At 36.3% G+C, this 23,350-nt stretch overlaps 1 protein-coding gene across 1 annotated transcript in view; it reads left to right on the top strand.

Moving 5' to 3' along the window:
• Positions 1–22,861, top strand: part of TXNRD2 (thioredoxin reductase 2) — a gene marked incomplete at its 5' end in the record, with an annotated part of 31,816 nt that extends 8,955 nt beyond the window's left edge. Inside the window, 9 exons of the mRNA XM_009700548.1 lie at positions 136–155; positions 539–630; positions 3,195–3,369; positions 11,210–11,346; positions 16,685–16,780; positions 17,012–17,104; positions 18,436–18,507; positions 20,322–20,419; positions 22,738–22,861. Of these exons, the coding sequence (XP_009698850.1) occupies positions 136–155; positions 539–630; positions 3,195–3,369; positions 11,210–11,346; positions 16,685–16,780; positions 17,012–17,104; positions 18,436–18,507; positions 20,322–20,419; positions 22,738–22,861 (907 nt within the window). The remainder of the gene's footprint in view (positions 1–135; positions 156–538; positions 631–3,194; positions 3,370–11,209; positions 11,347–16,684; positions 16,781–17,011; positions 17,105–18,435; positions 18,508–20,321; positions 20,420–22,737) is intronic.
• Positions 22,862–23,350: the final 489 nt, after the last annotated feature.

Genomic DNA, 23,350 nt, shown 5'->3' on the forward strand with positions numbered 1-23,350 from the left:
ATCTAACATCAGATCCACTCCTCAAACCTGTAATTTTGTAACTATACATACTTCAGAAAATAATTTTTTGGTTGTGCAGAAATATGTGCAAGCTCATTCTGCTGCTTTATTCTTTTTTTTCTTTTTATGTAACAGGTTGGTAGTTGGAGCCAGCTGTATCCTTTGAAAAAGCTGTGATGATTTATGATTATTAGCAGCATAGCTATCTTTCCTATGAAAGTTAAGTTTTTGGAATTCCTTTGCTCATGCCCTGTAGTTGAGTTGGTAATAGAATAGTAATAGTTTTCTATGCAGTAGCATCATGGGAATTAAGGTCAGATGAGGATAAATTCTCAGGATCTTAAAAACAATGTTATCTATGAGGAAAAAAATTCTAAGGCTTTGGAGTTTTATTCTATGCAACAAAAGCAAGCTAAAGATGTTGCCTGTGTGAGGAGAACTTGGTATCTCTAGGTAAAAAGCCCACTTGTATACTACCCTTTTATATTACATTTATATGAAATTATTGTTTATATTTCCTTAACTGATGCTTCACCAGATGTTTCACTTGAGTGTGCTGGTTTTCTAACAGGCATTGGATTGGACACTACAGTCATGGTAAGAAGTATCCCACTTCGTGGGTTTGATCAGGTGAGTACCGAATATCTTACATCCCCTTATGTATCAAATATATTTAAAAGTATATTTGCTTATTTTTATCTCCTAAAGAAAAAGTGTTGTTGGCTTCTCCAAACATTTCCTAGTACGTACTTTCTGAAGAGAAACTAAATAAATATTAGTTCTTCCTATCATATCTCTAGATACTTTATTCAGAAAAATAAAATATTTTTTTTTCCTCCTGCGTAATTGAAAACAAGATTGAAAAGGCTGGAAGGCAGGGGAGGGATTTACGCCACTGCTAAAAACATTAGACAGTCTCTTTAAAATTATCCTGAATTTCTAGGAGTTACAGATAATGCTTTTTTAAATAAATTATTGTACTTAACATGAAGTAGTTCAATGTGGAGTTCATTATAATGAATATAAATAAATCACTAAGCTGAAAGTTTGTAATGACATAGGAATTGGAAATCTTGACCTTACCACTTTCAAAACAGCAGCCGTGATAACTAGGTAAAAAAAATACATAGTGATTTCAGTGGAACGATCAACCCTAGGCTGGAGAAAATTAAAAGCAAAAACTTTTAGGCAGGGAAATTTAAAGAGAAAAAGCTGTGTTTCAAAATTGGGAAAGATTTTGAGGAGTTTTATTTAAAAGTATAAGTGATCATGATTGTGCTGACAACACAGTAAATGGTTTTGGCCAGAAACCTATTCCTGTGTAAAGAGAATAAAAGCAAATAGAAATAACAATGAGAAAAGGCAACAACAACAAAAAATATTTTATATAGGATTTGTGTAAAAAGTATAACTGCTTAGAGAAGCAATAGAAGATAGTATAGCAGGTTTAGGTTAAAGACAAATTACTGGATCCAGAAAAGATGTTACTTGGATGTGAGTTTGTAGCCTCTGTTCTACAGGGTAGATAATCTCTTTGATGGCCTTATAGTCCTTTTGGTCCCTGATCTGTAGGGAGAGTATGTTAAAGGTGATTGTGAATCTTCTATCCCTGCAAGATTTGATGCTAACACTACTTTGAAGGAAAAGTTTCTGTAGTGTTCTTAAAACAATGAGAGAGTTCTGGGTTTTCAGTCACATGTGCAGTGAACTTTTTCTTTGAAGTTTCCAACAAATTTTTTCTCAGGCAAAAAGCTTTGGAAAATGTCAGCCTCAAAAATGAAGACTGTGTCATGTTAATCACTTGAAAATAGTCTTTTCAGAATGGGAATGAATGCACATTAACTTAATTATTCCTGGTATCATGACTTAAGATTTTTTTTTTAAGGCTTAATTACAATAGTGCAAAACATTTACAGGTCAAAGTTGATGAAACAGTGATAGAGCTATGGGCTTGTTTTTAAGAACATCTTTGCACACACAGCATGTAGGAAAATTATTTTCATGTGTAACAGCACAGTTCTTGAGGAGGCAGTATTGCTGTTGGAAGCAGCAGTAGCAAGTACCACTGCAGGTAGTTACAGCTCCTGGTTGCATGCCAGCCACTCCCACTTTGAAGTGGCTTCCTTAAAACTGTTGGTATGTATACCAGAGTTTGTAAAACATTGTATAAGAATGTGTCTCGGGATTTGCACTCATCATTGTAGAAATCTACACCTGTAATAGCATGAGACCTGAGCAAGCAGGAAATAGTGTTAAGAGTGTGTGTGTGGCACTTCATAAAACAATTACAGTAGGGCTTTCTCTGAGAACTTGAACCTTTTGTAGGCAGGAAGAGCACATTTCAAAGTTAAGAAAGTATTAATAGAGATAAAGTAATTATGTTCAGTCTGTAGCCACATGGAGTCTGATGGAAACTGGTTATTGAGCTATCATGTTTCTGAAGAGATATAACCCTCCTGTTGCCTCGTATTAGTTAATATCAACTTAGAAAATAAAGTTTTGTAAACTGAGAGCTTGCATGTAGTTGTTCTGTGTGAGTGGTTTTGTGATAACATCCTTTAAGTAATAAATGTATTCTTTGATAAAGTACAACCTGAATTACTGCAGTCAAGAGCAAAGACATCTTTGGATAAACCTGTCAATGCGACACTTTACTACTTGACTGTGGTGTGGCATTATATCAAACAGGCTCTTAGGAAAAGAGCATTATTTTCTTTTTGTAGTAGAACTTTCCAGGAAACCTTAGTGATTCATAGTCATTGCAGAGAAATGGGAAAGGGAAGTATTTTTCTTCCTTAGCTTTATTAAAGTATTTAATTCTCATCAAGCTGCCAGAAAATGGTAATTATGATAATGTTAAATTAAATATGCTCTAGATGCTATTTTTGTGTAAGCAACAAAGGATTTAAAAGCAACCATTTTATTCATATACTTTTTACTATTTTAAAAAATAATTTGAATATTCAGATGTAGATGCCTTTTGGAATGTAGATGCCTTTTGGAATGTAGTTGCAGGTCATAGTGGCTCAATAAATTATCATGTGTTGACAATGCATAGTAACTAAGTGACAAAGAATGTTTGAAATGCACAGTGTATTTACTGGATTTTCCTGAAGACAGCTGAAGGAGGGGTTTACATTAAAAAGGTCATATATCTAAGAATAAACAATTTATTTTTTTCCCCTACTCAACAGCAAATGGCATCTTTAGTAACTGAGCACATGGAATCATACGGCACAAAATTTTTAAAGAGATGTTTCCCAACCAAAGTTGAAAAATTGGAGAGTAAGAGATTGCAAGTCACCTGGAAAAATACTGACCTGGGCACAGAAGAAACTGATTTCTTTGACACAGTGATGTGGGCAGTAGGTAAATTTGATTAGCTTAACATTTATTTGCAATGCTTTCCATTCTGAAAATGAAGCCCCCTCATCAAGCCATATGGGGCCAAACAGCTCCCCCCCCCCTTTTTTTTTTTATATTAAATATTTAGTGACCTAAACATTGACAGTTTTTTCATTCTTTTCTTGCATGCCTCACTTGTTCACTTACAGTCTAAAAACACATGAAAGTTACAGTGAATGGAAGAAATCTGTGGTAACTACTTGTGCATGAGTTGCAATAAATGGGAGACCATTTAGTCATCCTCTCATTTACCAGATGGTGAGAGCATGAATTCCAGCAACCTCTGTGCTGCTGGCAGTGTTTTCTAAGTCCGTACTCTTGACTTATTCATGAAGCTACTCACTACAAGTTCCTATGTATCCTGTTCAAGAGGGTACCATTTCTTCTAGGAATCTTTCTAAACTGTGCTGCTTAACTGTTCCTTTCCCCTGGGTAAGTCAGCTTTATATCTTCCTAATACCTCAAACAGAGAGCAGGTTGTATGTTGTGACAAACATTTTCTTCCGCTTACTGTGATTACTATTCTCTTAGAAGTGCAATGGGCTTCTATAAATTGTGGAAACAGCCTATAATAATGGATTATGCTCATCAGAACCAATCAAAGACACTAGTGCTTGCCAAGAGCAAAAAAGGTCATGCTATCTGGAGATGTAACAATTCTGAAAACTGTAGAGTAATATTCATGAGGTGAGATGAAAACGTTTCCAAGAAGTGGGTTTCTAAATGCTGTATTTGATTTTTCTCAAGCTTTCTGGTAGAAGTGCACTGAGGTGGAGTCACACCTGTGAAATGTCAAGTCAATTTGTTTACTTTTGTCAAAAATGGAAAAAAGAGCTATTAAATTTAAATAGGAAAAAAACCCTCTTGCTTTAGTGTTAATTATAATGGAATAAGGTTGTGTGATATACTATTGCAAGTCAGTTGTAATGTGACTCCACTATTTTGATACAGAGGAACTACATGTATTATAATTTATGTCATAGATTTGAGTTACAATCCATATTTAGAAACTGCAAAATGAATAGTTTGAGGGTTTGGGGTTTTTGTGTTGACCTTTTTTTTTTTTCATGTTCAGATTGGCACTCCACCCTTAAGGATTAAACACATTAACAGTTAAAGCTGGTTAATTGATGTGCAGTCGATATGATTCATTGTTTTGCTCTGTATCAACACACCCACACCAGGTGTCTCAGATAATAGGCTGGGAAACTTGGTAGTGTTGAGGATTTCCTGTCTGCAGATGTGCCAGTTACAATACTGATTGAAGAAAGTCAGCTTGTAGAGTTAGTTAAAGAACAGCCGCTATTGTTAACTAATTGTAGCCGGAATTATAGTAGATATTTTCTTAATTTTTGTAAGCGCATTGTGGAATTTTAGTAGGATTTTATGAATAATGTTAAAAATATTTACTGACAGTGGGATATAGTTTAAGTTTGGTAAGCTATAGTATTATGTCTTAATGTGGGCCCTTTGAAAAACATTTACATTGTTTTTCTATGAAGAGTTTTGTTTGTCTTTTGGAATGTGTAGTTTTCTGCTTGTGTGGATAAGCCAATAAAAGCAGGCACAATACTCTCTTTGCTTTTCTAGCAGCTTTTTTGAACCAGTCAAAATACTTGAGGCAAAAAGAAAAATCTCATTTTGATACCTTTTAATATAATTTAAAGGTTTCAATCCAAAGCTTTTGTAGGTAACTGTTGCGGGCCTGTGTTACCTTGCTGAGGGACTATACTGTTCTATTCTAGATCAGTGAAACAGCTCTTTCTTGATCTTTATTTGATTCTGCCTGTCTAGTCCTGTAGTGTCCTTCTGTCTTTTACTAGTCCTCTGTCTTCTGCTTTTGTGAGAAGTCTTCTGAAATGATAAGCTTTGAGGTTTGGGGGTTTTTTTGCTCAATATGGAACCAATAAACTTTTAATATTATATAGCATTCCCCCTGCCCTTAAGGATGCAAAAAAATATATGTTAGTTGCCTAATATACCTGAGCTACAAAGCAATGGTAATTGTGTGCATGTACAGATTGAACTTAGGGTCTTCATCCAAAGAAAAGGGTAGAAATTGACACCTTTATAAACAGATGCAACTACTGAGCTGAAGGGCAAAGTTGCAGGAGATCAGTCTTTGTAGAGTGGGTTTGTTTCAGCTATTGGAGGACTGAAACCTGTGGAGTGAATGCTGCAGTTGTAACACAGTTAATGTATAAAAGGAATTGGCGAGTAGTATTTCCATTTGACTTTGCAATAGATGGCAAAAGATCACTGCTGTAACTGGAATTTGGTTATTCATGAAGTCCTTAGAAAAGATACTGAGTTACTACATATCTAATGGGGTCTTACTGTGTAGAGGAGCAACACTGAATTGATGATTAAACTAAGCAGGTATTTACAAAATATCCTAGAATTACTTTGACAGAGAAAGTGAGGTAATGTGCTAGTAAATTGTTAACAGAAAGAGCAATGACCAGCAGCAGATTTTAAGTTTAGCTTTATGAAAAGAGTTTTCTCCCTGATGAGAGCAATTCTCAAGTTCCTTTGCATTTATAAGCTTAGCTGAAAGACACGGTGTCTGAAATAATATCATCTTTGCTATAAAAAGGAGTTATAACTTTAGCTCAATGTATAGCTGAACAGGTATCAAGTGTTGCACATCACGTGCTATCAAGCATATTGTGCTTTGTGTTAGACTGGGTGCTTGGCAGATTTATTTTGTAGTGCAGTAAAATAAGATCCTCACTGCTCAATATCAAGAAAGGGTTAAGTACATAACATTTTTTTAAATAGTAGTTTTCTTCAAGTCTTAAAACCAAATCAGTTTGGATTAACTAAGAAAACAAAAATTTTGTTGGGAGATTTTGTTTGAAAAGTCCCATATGGTAAAATATTGCTGTGATCTCCTGTGAGCATATCTCTGCCAGCCCCTATAGAAAAGTGGATCGACTTTAGATTCGTCTCTGCGAACAAAATCTTGCCATTCAGTTTTTAACCTTTGAACTATTCAGTGAAAAATAATGCACCTTGGTTGATCTCGAACAACTGTTAGTGCTAATGTGATGTGTTTGCTGAGGCTCTCGATCTTTGTTCTGAACTTCCCATGTCTCTTTCTTATTAATTTTAATTCATTACTGTCTTGGTAAGATGTGGTTTCTGCAGTCCTAATGAAAATTGTCATTCCCGTTACATCAGCCAGTGCTTTTAGATTTTTTTTCCCAATGTCTAGTTTTAATGACATTCAGTCAGACTTTATTCAACAGGGCTATTTTTAATGTGCTAGTAATTTCTTTGCATTGAAAGAGGCCTGGATGGCACTTTTTCCTTCTTTTGTTTAACCCACCCATAAACTTTGAGTGTTACTCTTATTTTATGCTACTTACTTTACCAGTTTGTAACTAGAAAAAACATTTCTTCATGTTGAGGAAAAGTTAGATGCTAGACTTTACCTCTAATCTGTGTGTGAGAGAACGTTTTGGATTCAGAACTATAAGGTGCTATTTGAGTTGATCGGTGATGGCTAGCCTTTACCTGAATGATGGTATAAATAAATAAATACAAAAAATGGTGGAAAATGCTCCAAAGTAATTTCAGGAAACTAGTCTAATTACTGTGATATTTTCTGCAGAATACAAGTTCTGTTCACCCCTAAGTATCTAGGAGATTGAAGCCAATGACCTCACTTGGGAATGGTGGTTGGGTACCAGTTTTTGAGACTGCAGAGCCATCCTTTAAGGGTGTACAAAACCTTTGGTTAAAGCAAGCTTAATGTGGGAGAATTAATGTAAAGGTGAACTGTAGCTTTCTTCTCAGAAAATGTTTCCAGCCCACTTTACCTTGTACAGGACCTTGAGAGCAAAACAAATAGAATTGTTAGAAGTCTGTCCCATGCTGTAAGGTTTTCATTTGGTTGCATGTCACTTGGAGTTGCTTTTTTTTGTTGTTGTTTGGGTAGGACCAAAGCAACATGTCTCCAGACACAAGTAACTTCAGATGTACAGTGGATGGTGATGGCCAGGTGTTTACTGATTGCACCATGGCTGCCACAAGCTTTCTGCTGAGATGACTTCTCTGTGTAATAAGTGCTGCAAGAGAGAGTACAGCTTAGCAGAATTGGCAAAGAACCGGTTACTGCCCTAGCACTGACTAAGGGTCAGATTTTTTCAAATTGTGGCAGGCATGCTGAAAGTTTATCAGTAATGAATGAAATTTTCAAAAACATCCTTGTAAAATTGGTGCACACTGCTATCAATGTGGTAAGGGTTCTGAACTTTTTTTTACCTTAGTTAATCTTACTGTAGTCAATATTTTCTTATAATCTGAACATCAGTTACACTGAATTAGTCTTTATTAGTCATTATCAGCTGACTGTGTTTTAGTGAACACCTTGTGGGTTTTGAGGAGGGATTTGAAGGAGGAAAGGCTAGTGGTCTTGAAACTAATTTTGGGAGTGTGTCAGGCACCCAGAACAAGATGGGGGAGTACCAAGACTGGGGACACAGATGAGATTTTGATTAAGATCAAACTGAAGTCGGATTGAGTAAAGTTACGAAGTGATGTGTCAAAATACCAACGTATGGGGAAGAAGTGGAGAAGACTATTGGGCTTAAGTTTTATGCCAGAAGAACCATCCTGTCACCCTGCAGTATCCTCACAGTGGCTATCTGCAGTATCATGCCTGATAATAAAATGCTTCATTGGCTCTAGTTTGAATTTTTCAAATGCTGGGGGGCAAACAAACATTCCAGCTTCTGCGATTAAGAAACTGCAGAAGACCAACTATAAAATTCTGCTGTCAGCTGCACCTTTATCACCCTGGGAAATCTTACTGTATGCAAGAGTATGCTATCAGTCATTTACTGGTGCTACTTACTTGACTATGCCTATTCCTGTGGTTTCTTCTCAGTTTAGCTGCTTCAGTCTCCACTGTGGAAGGTCCTGCACCTGAAGGTCACAGCAGCCTGATACTGCCTTCACCTTATTCTGTGTGCAAGTATGATTACCAGAGCCCCATCAGCAGATGATGGGACAGAAATGCTACATCACAATATAACCAGCGTAGCACGTATGTGAGATGGGTGCTTTAACCAGTCTCTTTCACTCTTCGTAGCTAAGCTGGATGGCAGCCCCGTTAGGAAGCCATGTTGTTAGATTTTACAAAAACAGATCAAAAAGCTGTTTTTTCTTTTAAAGTTAAAAGCAAATGGGGGCAGGCCCTGAAAGCAGGGATCTCTGTGGTTTTCACTGCTATGTGGTTATTGTATGGATCTCTTAAAGATGAGATTATGACATGTTATTAAAAGTGCAGGAGGCAGGTAACCTTTTTAAGGGTCAGATTTGAGTTGGCACCTTTCTTCTAGATGTCTGGTATAATATCTTGCTGCTTTGAGTAAGAGCTAAATCAAGTCTTGTGTCTTATACAATCATACACGCCTTGTTCTGTGCCAGTTTCCAGGCAGTGGACATCTTCAAACTAAAAGCACATGTGCTGGCTTTAGGGGGAGGGGGGGCCATCTCTGCGTTGTGTGCCTGGTAGCATTTGATATAGGTTTGTATTGCCCTCTGGATCTTAGAAATAAGCTATAAACTCATGCTTTCTTGAAGTTGTAAATGAAAAAAACTTAAGAGTTATGGGTATGTAACAAATGTCCTTTTGATCCAATACTACTGAGAAATACTGAGAACTGATTCTATAATGCAAGTAAGTAAATGTTGGGAAATATCAGAATTTCCTGAACTGACATTAAAACTTACCAAGACACACTGGATAATCATGAACCTAAGCTACTGAATTTGAGGTGAAGCAAGATCAGTAAGTGTAATTCTGGCTTATGGAGGTGAGCCAGCATGGGGCTAAAGGCCAATAAAGCTTCAGTTCAGTTTTTTAAAGTTTTGCTTTTGCTTTCACAAATATTTAAGCTGTAAAGTTGAGAGAGAAATTTCACTATCAGTAGCAACACAGTTTTTTTGTGTCTTAGCTATTAATACCAAGCTATACACATGCTAAAATAGACTAGAATTGAAAGGTTAAGTGTTATCCTGCAGATTTGATAAACTCAGCTGTTGTTGTCACAGATCTTTAAATGACTCTATTGACAGTTTTTCTTTTTTTCCTCTTTCAGTGCCTGCCATTGCGTGCTAAGCTTTCTCTTGGCTCTGCCTGGCAGGAAAAAGGGGAAACTAGAAAACCCCATTAGTTGTCCATTTGCAGAATATCCAGGCTTTACTCTCAATACACAAAGAAATACAACGGTAGGAAGTTGTTTCACATCCGAGCCAAGATAAGGTCCTGGAGGTTTATTATTTTTGTTGCCTGATAGCATCAGGACTGGGGAACAGGGGGCAGAGAAGGAACAGCAGATCAACATCCCATGGGGACAACAGAAGGGAAGACAGACAGATAGCCAAGTGCCGACAGCTTCAGTCAGTACTCCCAGAGGAAGTGTTGGTTTCACCAGATGAAATTAATACACAGAAGTCTTTACAGAGGCATTCAGATGTGACATTGTTTGGGAGGCCTGGCTATATGGCAGATGTATAAAGCAGTGAATCATATGTTTACATATAATTAGGTCTGTATTGACAAGGCAGGTTTTCCTTTTGTTTAATAATTTCCTACATTAACATCAAAGAGCTTGTTTTTATAATGAAAACACATTTCCTTTTTTGTTTTGCTTTGCAATAGCTCTGTATTAACATCAATCACAAAATCATGACTTACGCAAAGGAGACCTATATATGTAGACATATCCATATTCATTTATAGCCTCTAAAAATGGATGCAATGTTATAACATTTCCTTCATTTGGATATATTCAGGTAATCTTTTCTATGTGATCCTGTGTGTCCCTACAAATTTTAGGAGTACCTGATAATTTCACTATGCTTGTTAACCTTCAAATACGTTTGAAAAATTTGATAGGATTTAAGATTCTGATTTCTGGCTCAGGAATTGCTATGTTAGATACTCCATAGAAAGCTCAGTATAATGTTATGAAGACTTCGATGGTCTAAGTGGTAACTCTATGCAGAAAACACTTCCAAAATATTTTTTTAAAGATGAGATAATTTAAAATCATTGGAAGAGGAAGCTGTAATAAAATCTAGGATTGGTAGAATTTGCCTCATTTGTTTTAAAATAGTGTTTCTAAACTCTAGGAATAGTATTTCTAAACTCTACAGAAATAGCTCAAATACAGAGTTTGAGCTAAATAACTCAGCATTAAGAACTTGAGAGCAAAGCTGGTAAACTTTTTCATTGAAGCTGAGGGAACTAAAAAAAGCTTTAAGATAAGTGTATCAGATAACAAGAAAAGAGGACTTCAGGAATGATTAATATTGAACAGCATTATTAATAATTTTTATCCACAAGTGTGCACAAAAGGCTGTTTGTTAGTATTGAGTGCCATTTGGTTAATGTTTGTTGGAAACTTTCAGTGTAGAAGTTGCTTAGTTATTATACGTATATTCATGCTACATTAGGAAACTGAATTTAGAATGTGCAATAAATATTAAACCATGTGGGTTTTGCACTTTTTGCAGTGGGTGTTGTCTTGCACATTTTTAAAGGATAACTTTCTCTGAAATTGTCTGAGCAAAGGCAATAGTAGTAGAGCTCCTTTCACAAAGAAATTCATATCTATACTTTCCACCCTTACAACTTTTTTCAGCATGAGATAAGTTTTGTCATGTTTCTACTTGAACTGTCAAAGAGGACAAAGTTCTTGGAAACCTACAGTGAAGGATGCCAGCTTTTTAGATTAACACTGCTGAAGTTTTCCAATAGTTTTTACTTTAATTTCTTTCTTTCCTTGAGGCCGAGCCCCTGACACTGAAACTCTCAATTTGGAGGCAGTTGGAGTGAAAACTAATTCTGAAACTGGAAAGATTATTGTTGATGCCAGTGAAGCTACTTCTGTTCCTCACATTTATGCAGTTGGAGACTTAACAGAGGTACTGAGTCTACATAAATTGTTTTACAATAACAGGAAGCCAACTTTGTTCCTGACTAATAACTAGTCCCCAGATGTTGTCATGCTCTAGCATGTATCTTAGTGTTTTGCTCTTTTTCATTTTGCAGAGCTGTACTGTTTATGCCAGCCACCTGGGTCAGTAATTTCCTTCACATGGATCTTGTGAAGTATCTCAGCATTAGAGATTATTACTGATGTTTATCAGGGAATGCATCATTGGTCAGAGGCTAGTAATAATGTCTTTATCACTTCAGTTATCTTTCTAATAATGTTTTTATCACTTCAGACATACGACTTCATGCTGCCTGTGAATGCTGAATGAAAGTACTTCTTACCTTCTGGAGTTGAATACACTTACTGGGAATGACCTTTACAAGTTCTGTAATTTCTTTTTTAATATTTTGGGGTTTAATTGAGACTAGTGACAAGACAACATTTCTGCCTCATGACACAAAATGCTTCTGACAAAAGAATTCCTCTAGAATAAGAAAAAGTAATTGCTGTAAATACTAAATGCATTTGACTTCTATTAATGATTTGTGAATGATTATGGCAAGTAAACCTGAGGGGTGTTTTTTGGGGGTGGGGTTTTTTTGGTGTTTTTCTTTTTTGTGAAGGAGGGAACATTATAACTTAAGCAAAATTTACTTATTACAAAAGCAAAACCGGAATTCTGTGGCCTTAGTCTAGTGCTATTGATAATCTACAGTTACCTAGGACAAGAATGTCTTGTCCTGATCAAAGTGCACTCAAATACTTTCAATCCCTCAATTTTCAGTTTACAGAAGAACTCAGAGTATCTGCTGTAAGTTTGGCATCTTCAAATATGTTGCCTTCATAAAAAGTAATGTTTGTCTGGATTCTGAGCTGTACAGTTACAGGAGGATGTTTTCATCAGCTGCCTACTGTTGCTGAAAAATTTGGGCAATATGTAGAATATAGAGGCTGGGCATTGCAAGATACAGAATTCTTTCACCTATTGTTGAACTCAATGGAATTGAGCACATGCCTTCCTATCAAGATTGGTTTTGATGTAATGACGGCATCTGTTTTAAAAATCTGGTAAATCTAAATACTGTAGCAATATCTAAACACCATATATAGTATAATTTGAGAGATTTTTAAAAGATTTCTCGTTCTGCCATGTTTAAAATCTTTTAAAGGTCTCTCAAATTTATAAACCCTACAGGTGCTCTGAGTTTTTGAAGAGATGTAACAGGTTACATAATATCTTGGGAATAGCCCTGCAGATTTCTGACTGGACTCTGAAACTGCCAGAGACACTTAAATCTGATAAATCCGCTGACCATTCCTGACCTCTTCCCCTCTATGTAGACATGTGTTTCTTCCTGTCTGTCTCCATATTCATGCGAATGACTTGCCATTTCCTTTTAAACTATGTTAAAACTCTTTCCTGCTCTGCCATTTCTCCTTTTTTTCCCCTTACTCTCCACAGCTTCTCTGTCCTGTTCAGTCACTCAGAGCTTTGGGATTATGTACAGTTCCTCTCCTTCTCGTTTCACATAGAGATTCCCTCTGTACTTGTCACTTCTTGCTCTGGGGTATTTCCTTAAGTCCTCTTTCTGCTCACAAGGACCTCCTACACCTGCTTGTCCCTGATATATGCCTTGGTTGGGCCTCCTGCTTTCCAAACTTTTCTTTTTAATTTCATCCAAGAAGCAGTTGTTAGAGGCAGTGCTGGCAGGGCCTTAGATTCTGTTGCTCATTTTGCTGCCAATCTGCAGTGTTATTTTGGGCAAGTCATTTCCTTTTGGGTGCTTTTTTGTCTTCTGCCCTTTGAGGATTTAGTTAAGTAAGAAGTATAAAGTTGGAGGTAGGATGCTTTTGTCTTTCCTACTCTGGATCTAAAAAATCAGGTCTTCATTTATTTGTCATTTTCATTTTGTTAAAACTTGGATTTCCTTTTCCTGCTTTTGTCCTTCTTAGTGCAGATTTTTGAACTTGAGTTGTTCAATAGCCATTTCTAAATGTGTTAAAAACAGCAACACAGTTTTATCCTGTGTCCAGTATACAATTGGGGAAAAACTGAAGAGCTAAATCAGTGCTCTGTAGAAATCATTTCTTAAGCTTTCATCTATATATGGGCTTAATGTAGGGAATTAAAGAAATCACAGTATAGTACTCATGCATTTATAGAGTTTAAAGATAGAAGGAATTATTGCCATTATCTTAGCTGACTCCAGCACAACATGAGCCATGTAATTCCACTTGCTAAGCAATAAAGTTTATTTTATTTGAATTAATTCTGTCTTTTCTTTAAAGCAGAATTAATGTAGATAATAAATTTCATTGACATGGAAGCCAGCAGTGAAAGAAATTTCTGTATTGGTGCACATCTCAAAGCAAACACGCAGAAGAATCAAATGCATCCTGCTAAGAACCACAAAGCTGTAGAGCTTGGTGTGTGATACTTTCTGGGTGAGACCTACCAAAAGAGCACAGGAAGGGGAATCTTGTTTCCTGTGAATGAGCATGTGTGATCCCTAATGTTGCTTATAAGATTTTATTTTTTTTCCCCCCCCTCCAGTGTTCCTGCTCAGGATTTCTCTTTGCTCTGCTCTCTTCCTGTCAGAGTATCTTTGCTACCATAAAATGCTATTGGTCATACCTTTGCAAGTAGTTCTCAAGCCCTCCTCCTCCCTCCTTTACCACACTAAATTGCTACCAAATATCAAGAACTATTTTTTTTTTTCTAATTCAGTGCCCTGACTGGAAGGGGAATGAGCAAGAGGAAAGGCAAGTTTCCTGATATGCACAGAATGACTGTTTTCATTTGGGAGTCATACCCAGCTGGCACAAATGGGGAACTATGTGTGCATGGGTGTCTTGTTGCACCCTTGTATGGCAAATGGAATCCTAATGTTATCCAAGCTGTTCATTTGGAAAAAAAAAAAGGGGGGAAAAAAAAACCTTTCAGAGGTCAGTCAGTTTTTCCACCCTTAAAAAAAGTTTTTCAGACTTTGGCAAAATATTACTTTCAACTGACAGGTGAAACCGCATTTAGGCATTTTCATCTTCTGTAATCAGGATAAGGAAGATCCAGCTGGAATTTTAGTTTGAATTGGTTTTCAGTGCTAATATAAGCTCTCTGTGTTAAAATTCTTCCTCCAGTAGTATTCTTGTTGAAAAGCATGGCACACACTATAAAGAAGTTCTCTTAGAAGGAGGTTTATCATATGATCATGCCACTATACATCTGTCATGTTTCAAAGGGTGTTATAAAAAAGACGTGTAGAGAACGTGGAATGTACAGTATGTTGCTTTGAATAGAAATAAGACCAAAAAGAGTTGTGTTAGAACAAATACACATTACTTCAAAGCTTTTTAAACTCTCTCAGGAGCCATCTCGTTTAAATGTATAATACGTTGGAGGATTCTTATGAACAATTCGTATCCATAATAATCAGCAGAGTAGTTCTACACATGACTGCAAAGTGAATGTTCTTTTCAAATATTTACCGAGGAAGGTCTTTAAGTCATTGTTTATGAGAAATTGGACTTTATCTGCATGGATGTTTTAGTAATTAGTTGGGTTTTATGGAATGCATGGCAGTGCTTTCACAATTTTATCTCTCGTTCCAATCTTCTATTCATTTCTGGAATGCCAAAACAACATCTGTATTTCCTGCTACAGAAATGATTGACAGCCATGTTTCAGGCAAATGTGTATAAGAAAAAACAAATGGCAAATTTCATCTGGTAAATGACATTTACAGACTTGAAAGTCAAAATGCTGGATTTGAAAAACCATGACTGGATTTCAAAAACCGTGACTTGATGGATCATAGGGTGGGGAAAAAAGGGATACACTTGCAGTTTCGTGATTTGTCATGAACTGTGGGGCAAAATAGGTTCATCTTCATTAACGATTAGAATTGTGGTTTCTGTTATCAGGTTAGACATAATGTTGTTTCAGTTTGATTTTTTGCAATGGAAGTTTTAACTTAAGTGGTTATTAGTACAGATAAAAGCATACATATTATTATTTGATATGGTATATATACTGAAGTAAAGGGTAGTTGATACCATGTACAGAATATATCTAGCAACGTACAGAAAAGATAAGCTGGGAGAGAGGAATGAGTTCTAGTAAATGCTAAAAAACTTTAGGATAATGAAAAAGTTTGAAAAACTTGGGTGTGTGTGATGGGGAATCCTTATTTTATTTTCTGCTGAAGACTGTTTTTGAGGGCTTATTAGATGACTACCTCCAGTGGGGCTTTGCAGGAGTGTGACAAGTGTTGTATCTAGATAGGACATGTATGAATCAAAACTTCACACATTTTATAAAGCATTCCATGTTGTCCCACAAAGGTGTTTTTCAGTTATGGCTCTCTTATGTCTCCACATCATTCCTTCTAGATTTGTGACCTCTTTCCTCATCTCAGACAAGCATCTTGATGATATGTCTTGGATAAACTCTTAAGTAATTTTTTTTACTAGGTTTATGAAGTTTGTTAGATCTTATTAACTTACATGAACTGTTCTTCCTCGGACTTCAAAAAATTCCTTTGAAAATGCCTTACTTCAATTTGCAAAAGCTTCCAGCTTCCTTAAAACTAGCACTGGAGTTCTGATGTTCCAGTGGTATTGTGCCAGCACTCAAAATTAGGGTTCTGGCACACTACATAGTCCTGTTTGGATATAAAAAGTAGCCAGGACTCATAGCTTGAACTGGAGCATGTCCTGGTCATATCCTGCTATAATTACATTTCTCACTTGCAGGAAGTTAGCATTTGCCAATAGCAATCCTTTTCAAACCCGTTTCTAATACCAGATCCTGAGACTACAACCAATTCAACCTATAGGTTGCAGTGCTAGGAAAATAGTGTTCCACTTCTCCAATCCAGGACCAACATAGGAAGTCAGTAATAGTGCCTACAAATAACTAAGTTTTGTGCCTGTGTTCTGTAAAAATGTGACAGACAACTTTTTTTAAAAGGTCTGATGTTATAAAACCACTGTTGCTTTATACTAGGCTTTTCCATTTCTTGATGACTTACTATGGAAAGAGGGAAGTGAATGGTTAGCATGTGAATATACTCTGCTTTTCAAAAGGTGACATGATAAGATATAAGTTTTTGACGTATTCATGGCATTTGTTGCCCCCTATTAAGAGAGATATTAAACTCAGAGACTTAAAAGCATATTTGGACAGAAATTATTACCGCTTTCTCTATTTGGAGCCCTGGCTACTAGGCTGGAATTCCAAAGATTTGGCCTTCCTCTGACCATTGTCCCAGGAGAAATCCTTGGATGCTACTTAGTTAAAATAAAGCTTTGTGCTCTCTTCTTAGGGCCGTCCTGAATTAACACCCACAGCAATAGCTGCAGGAAAACTGTTGGCTCAGCGTCTTTTTGGTCAGTCTTCAGAACTGATGGACTATGACAATGTGAGTTGTTATTTCTTTTTTCAATAATAAAAACCAAATCTTAAACTTTTTTTTTCTTAAGAATTTTTAAAGGAATTGCATTTTGTCATCTGGAGTCCAGCTTTGACAGTAGCCAAAGTAGATGTGTGTGACAGAGCTACACTTCTCAGTCATGCAAAAGCCCCCCCTGTATCTGCCATGCAACTGCTTCGCATGGTTCAACAGTAACACTTTCTGTTTCCTTACAAGCAGGTACCTACTACAGTTTTCACTCCTTTGGAATACGGTTGTGTTGGACTGTCGGAAGAAGCAGCTGTGCAGTGTTATGGATTAGATAATATTGAGGTATGAAAACGTTCGTAATTTTATCGTTGGTGTCAGAGTTGCACTGTGAAAAGACAGAAGTTTCACTGATGTATCAGGCAAAATTTTTGGTCCCCAAAATACTATGTTTGCAGTTAGGGAGTTGGTGTCTTCAGAAAAGCTCAGGACTTTAAAAGTATTGCAGCAGGTCACAATGGAAACTGTTACCTAGCGGGCTTAAAATTATTGATAGGGTGTGACAGCTTTAAACTAGCTACCATTCTAGTAAGTTATATTGTGCAGCATCATTAAATAACAGTTATGTTCCTTTTAATTGTCAGAATTGCTGGTCATGTTCTTTAGTCTACGTTTTTGGGATGTCCCCAGAAATATTCACACAAGCTGCTAAGTGTCTTTGTCACTAAAATGTCTTGATACAATATGCCTGGGCATTGCATATTGAGGAAGAAATCTGTAACAGTATACATTCACACCCAGCCCTCTGATACGAGAATGAGATTAAGGTACTCATGATGAAGAAATTCACAATCACTATAAAATAAGACAAAATTTGAACAAGTCACCCTTGAAAAGATATGTTGTGTTACCTTTATTCATTCATCAGAAAGACTGTCAGCATATGACTTGGTAAGTTATGGAAATACAAAACACAATACTTTACCTCATGTCCAGTCAGTCATTAGTTTTGTCTTTTATGATTCTGAAATATAGTTTATGCTTCAGAAAACTGTCCCAGAACTCTTATCTGGGTTTCTGGATGCTAGTGCCATCTAGAATGATACAAATTACTGTAAAACAATTGTTCTTATCTGATTAAGGCAGGCAATTGATATCTGTGTGTCATAAGATGCTTATGTTATGTATGTATTGGAGAGCAAGTTCAGCTGACAGATTTAGCTTGGAGCCCCAGGCAAGATCATTAACAAAAAAATAAGCATTTACTATTCAGAATGCAGAAATTACAGTTTGGGTTGTCTTGTGGTATACATTGTTATAGGTATGGAAACCTTCTTGGATTTCATTATTTTCAGTAAACAAGGTATTAAATTTTTGGGAGAAGCTTAAAGGAACAAAACTAACATTTTTAATTTGGGGCATTGGTTTGAGTAACATGATTATTTGTAATTTTTTTTTCAGTTTTGTTTTTAATGTAATGGTTCTCCAAGAAAGGTTTGTGTTAAACTCTTACTGTGCTTTCCATATTTTTCTTTAAAATAATGAACATTGATTATAAATCAATGAATTTTTTCTACAACATTACAAATACATAGTAATAGTAGTCATAATACTAAATAGCAGTTTTTGACATAATAGTACTCTCTAACACAAAATGTTATTGTTTTCCCTACCAGGTATACCATGCGTATTATAAACCTTTAGAGTTTACAGTGGCCAAAAGAGATGCAACTCAATGCTATATGAAAGTGAGTGTTGTGAGCTTTTAACTTAAAACAAGATATGGTATGGCTAGCTTTAAGGAGGACTATTTGGCAAAAAACCTCTCAAGATGGATGAGGTATTTTCTTGGTGACAGCCTGTTTCTCTAGTGTAACTTCAAATGTTTAATATTCATTACATATCCCATTGCATCTTGAAATTGCTTTACAGATATTAGCATTTTTCAGAGCTAACATTCTGCTGATTGATACCATCTTTGAACTGCTCTTAAGGTCCTAAGAAATACTCCAAATTCTATAGAGATTAATCTCTGCTTCCCCCAGCAAAGTTCTTAAATAGTTATATGTAAAATTTGAGTTGTCATCTCTTGGGGAAAGTATGTTACCTTCAAAAAAATTAAGCGTAAAGGCTTACAAAACTAAAGTAACTGTTCAGTCTTACTCATGAAAACAAAAACGTCTGGTGTGGATCAAAGTGTTGGACTTGAAATGTGTCTTTTCCTAGAACAATCCAGTTGCTTCAATGTTGAAAAGGTTTTTGATGCACTTGCCTGTAGTAGAGAATCTTAGATAAGGTGAAGTGTAGTGTTGGTATAATATATCATAGTTTTCTTTTTCTTCCTTTTCTCCTCAATAACAGGGAACAACCTTTTTTTAATAAATGCAGTAATTTCTGTAGGTCCATCACAAATTATTATGTTATTACTGTGTTAGGTAAGGAATATCCATTGTCAATACTTGCAACCAGTTTTTCTAACTATATTTTGTCACATCTGATTTGTGTAAGTGCCTTAGTAGCTTGCCTTAACTGTCCCAAGTATCAGTGCAACTAAGGTGATGCTACTTCTTTTTAGCTATTCCCTTTAAATTATGTCAATGAAAGTAAACATTTGAGGGTGAAGTAGTAATAGCATAGTAGTTGTTGGATGATACTGAATACAGTCCTTACTAAACTCCCCAAACCCATGAACAAACATTAAGCTTGAGAGTTTCAAACTCTGTTGCAGGAGGGTTTTTTCTTTAAAATTCCTCAATATTTATAGTACCATGTCCGAATTGCTGCTGTGCCTGGGATTCCTGATGAAAGAATCCAAGCCTTCATTTAATAGCAGAACCCATTAGATTAGTGATGATTTAATGCTTGATGGGAGGACATGGGGAGAGACTGACTTTCTTTTTGTAATTATAAAGATGGTGTCCTTAAAGGAAATAAAAAGTTTCCATTAAGTTCTCTAATAAAAGTTAAGCATGGAGTGACTCAGTCCCTCCCAGATACTAATTAACTCACCTTCATCTTTGGCTGCTTCCAAGACTTGACTCCTTTTTAGGTTATGTGGCTGATGTGGTAAATGTATCTCACCAAACATACTGCTGTGAGTGTTTACTGACTGAATCACAAAGGCACAAAATATCCTATAATTGGTAGTGGTCATCTTTGGAAATACAGCTGATTAGCTGCTGAGAATAACTGCACAGGCTTGGAGAATTGCTAAGGTGGCCACTCAGTGTGAAAATAACACTAGTCTGGTTACTAGACTACAGAAGATATTTTAAGGATTTCATACAAATAACAAAGTATTCAGTTTACTGCAAATTATCATTGTCAGTGGCTCCCTGAAGTCTGAAAGAAATACACTAATAAAGCTTCGATTCAGGAAAGTGCTTAAGGACAAGCATAAGACCTATTGAAGTCAGACTTAAGCAAGTGTGTAAGTTCTTGGCACGCTGGGAATAAACAGCTGAACTAGAATCTTGGGGCACTTCAGTTTCATTTAATTCAACTTCATGCCTTATCTTTAAATGTTCTAAGAAAAGATCTCTATGTAATGTATTGTTTTCAGATGGTGTGCTTACGAGAGAGAGAGCAACGAATACTTGGCCTTCATTTCATTGGACCAAATGCAGGCGAAGTTATTCAAGGATTTGCTCTTGGAATCAAGTAAGTACAAAAGAATGTCTCTAGTTTCTAAAGCCTGCTTTTTAAGTTATTGTAAGATTATAGAAGATAGCTGCCTAGTTTTGGCAACAGTATAAAGAATCCATGCTTTTTGTTACTTTTATGTAGTATTGCACATATTTTCACTAAAAATGCTGCAGTTCTTCATTAAGATGTACTGGATTTAGTTACCATGATACTGGATATAGTTAAGGAACAACTGAGGAAAATATATTGTTGGCTTGATGTAGTTAAAGCAAAAAATAAAATAATGCATTAACTTACTAATGTTAGTTTTTCTCAGAGTGTCTCTTCTTTTGCATTCTATGCACAGGATAGGAAATCACCATATAGTTTTGCAAGTCATTTCTTTTAAAGGATATTTGTGCTTTTCATAAAAACCTTTCTTTACACTTGCTAAGCATTTCCTTTCCTAATCTCATCTTTAAACGTGCACAGCCATTGCTCCTCAAAAGCTCAGGAAGGACTTGCATGAATTTTTATTTTTATGGGGTATAGGCTAACAATAATATGGTAATGTAAGGAAGAAACCCCTGTAGGATGATGGGAGAGGGGAGGTACTTTTGTCTGGAGCTATCTGATAATTGCAATAACAAACTTATGCAAGTAGGTGAACCTTTGTGATCTGAATCTTGTTTAAGATTTTCCTCAAATATTAATATAGAAGTCCTCCCTTTGAAGGAGTAAGGAACGGTTCTGGGTCCTCTCTGGTTAAATGGAAAATTCCTGCTATGCCTCTTGTGTGCTACAATTATTTTGTATTTGTTTTTTCATTTCCCTTCCTTCTGCTGATTCACATCTTCAGAAATGTTGATTCGTATATTTACATTACTAAATGTATAGTTTTTAACTCCTCTTTGAAGAAAATAGGCTCGGACACAAGAAATCACCCCCAGTTGTGGTGTTAGTTTATTTTGCTAAATATCATCCCATTTTATTGCAATTTTAGTCTTACAGTTGTGAGTGACTAGCATAAATGAAAAGCAGAAAGGATTAAGAAGGCAGGACCGCAAGTATCATGTGAAGAATATCTTGGAAATCACTGATTGCAGTGCACCCTCAGTACACATTTTCAACATGTGTTTGTAGTCCGTTAATTGCCAGTGGTATAGATTCTAGAACTACATTTTTTAGGATGTCATTGTTTTGAAGTTTTATCCAAAATAACCAGTGAAAAGGAAGCACATGAAACTGGAGTGCTTTTCTGCCTTGCCTGAGGGAAATTAAAACTTTAGCCACAGTAAGATGTTTTCAGCAGGTCAGATTCTTGTACAGGTTTCTATTGTATTTCACAAATCCAGAGCTTTCAATGTGGGACACCCGCTGTAAGAGCTGCTGTTCTCCTTTGTCAAATATTAGGTCTTCAGCCTCTCCAAAGGATAATTTTCCATCTTCCCTCCCCACTTGTCACTCCAGTAACATCTGTGCTCAGCAATGATTTTTTGTTTGTCGGTGCTTTTTTGGATGTAGGTGGGGACACCAGAAGACATCTATGGCTCTCTTCCCTGTATTTTGTAGAGGGAGAGAATGTTATTCCATAGAGAGCTTGAAACAATTCTTAAATTTAGGGCAATTTCAGCTATTCTTACAGCATGACCTGCCAGGAATAGCAGCTCAAAGGAAAGTCATCAAGTCTCAGCTCAAAGGAAAGTCATCAAGTCTAAGACTGTTACTGGACAACTAAAGGAATTAAGCAAGTGGGATTTTAGCTCAAGGGTTTTTTTAGTGTTTTTTTGGTTTGTTTTTTGTTTGCGTGGGTTTTTTTTCAAATGAGAGACTTTTTCCTCCTGCTTATAACATTGATAATTTCAGTGTAAGCACCAGACTCTCTCTAGGATCATGGAAGAATATTCTGGTATTACTTCCTTCAGCAGATTCTTTCCAGCAGTCCTAATTAAGATTTTCTTCCTCTGTGTGTATGTGTGTGCTTTTTCTATCTGGAGTCAGAGTTAGTGAAACACACGTGTACGTACAAGAAAAGCTGAAGGCTGCAGTTTTATCATATGTTTTTGCCATAGGCTTAGTTGTGACTTGGGGTAAATTGCTTAATTCTCTCTGTCTCAACTCTTATGACGATTCTTCCCTACCTAACAGTCTTGTGAAGCTGGGTGTTTAAATGTGGTTGTGTAAGTGCCTGAGAAATAATAGACAGCATTGTTTGAAGAATAAATGCAACTCCTCTACCTGATAAAATGGACAAAAGCAGAATTACTTTGATGTTTTAGGATATTCTAGCTACTTCAGGTGAATAGTGTTTGACTTTGTGGGTCTTTTTTTTTTTATTTTATTTTAATTGGCAGATGTGGTGCTACGTATCCTCAACTAAAGAAGACAATTGGCATTCACCCTACCTGTGCTGAAGAAATTACCAAGCTGCACATTACCAAGCGTTCTGGCTTGGATGCAACAGTCACAGGCTGCTGAGGTTAAATACCATCCCTGGAAAGAAGGAAAAGAAGCACAAAATATATTTGTAAAGAAAAGGGGCACTTAGAGTTGAAACAGCTTTAATGGTTCAAGTTCTAGGAATCTTTCTCATTCTCCCTGTAGACAGCTTTTTCTCACAGTGAGGCAAAGAAATTGCCCTTGCACCATCACAGTTCTAAAACCAATGCAGTCCTGCTGTAACAAATCTCTCTCTTTCAAAGTGCCTATAACCCTTCTCTTTCTGGGAGCTAGGGAATAATCACCGTTTTATATATGTAAATATAACTGAAGCTAGTGACATCTGAGGCCATCTCAAATTAAACAGTTGTCACTTGATTTTCTCTGTTGGCGTGACTGACTGCCAACAGAAGCGTCTCACATAATGTTCATACAGATGCTAGGAATCGGATAGGGCCTCCCTTAGAATTTTGGTGATGATACTTTCTCCTAAGTACTTGGATAGCTCATTAGCAATCCTAATCTTGA

The sequence above is a fragment of the Cariama cristata genome, unplaced genomic scaffold, assembly GCF_000690535.1.
Source record: "Cariama cristata isolate BGI_N322 unplaced genomic scaffold, ASM69053v1 scaffold32675, whole genome shotgun sequence".
Classification (NCBI taxonomy): Eukaryota; Metazoa; Chordata; class Aves; order Cariamiformes; family Cariamidae; genus Cariama; species Cariama cristata.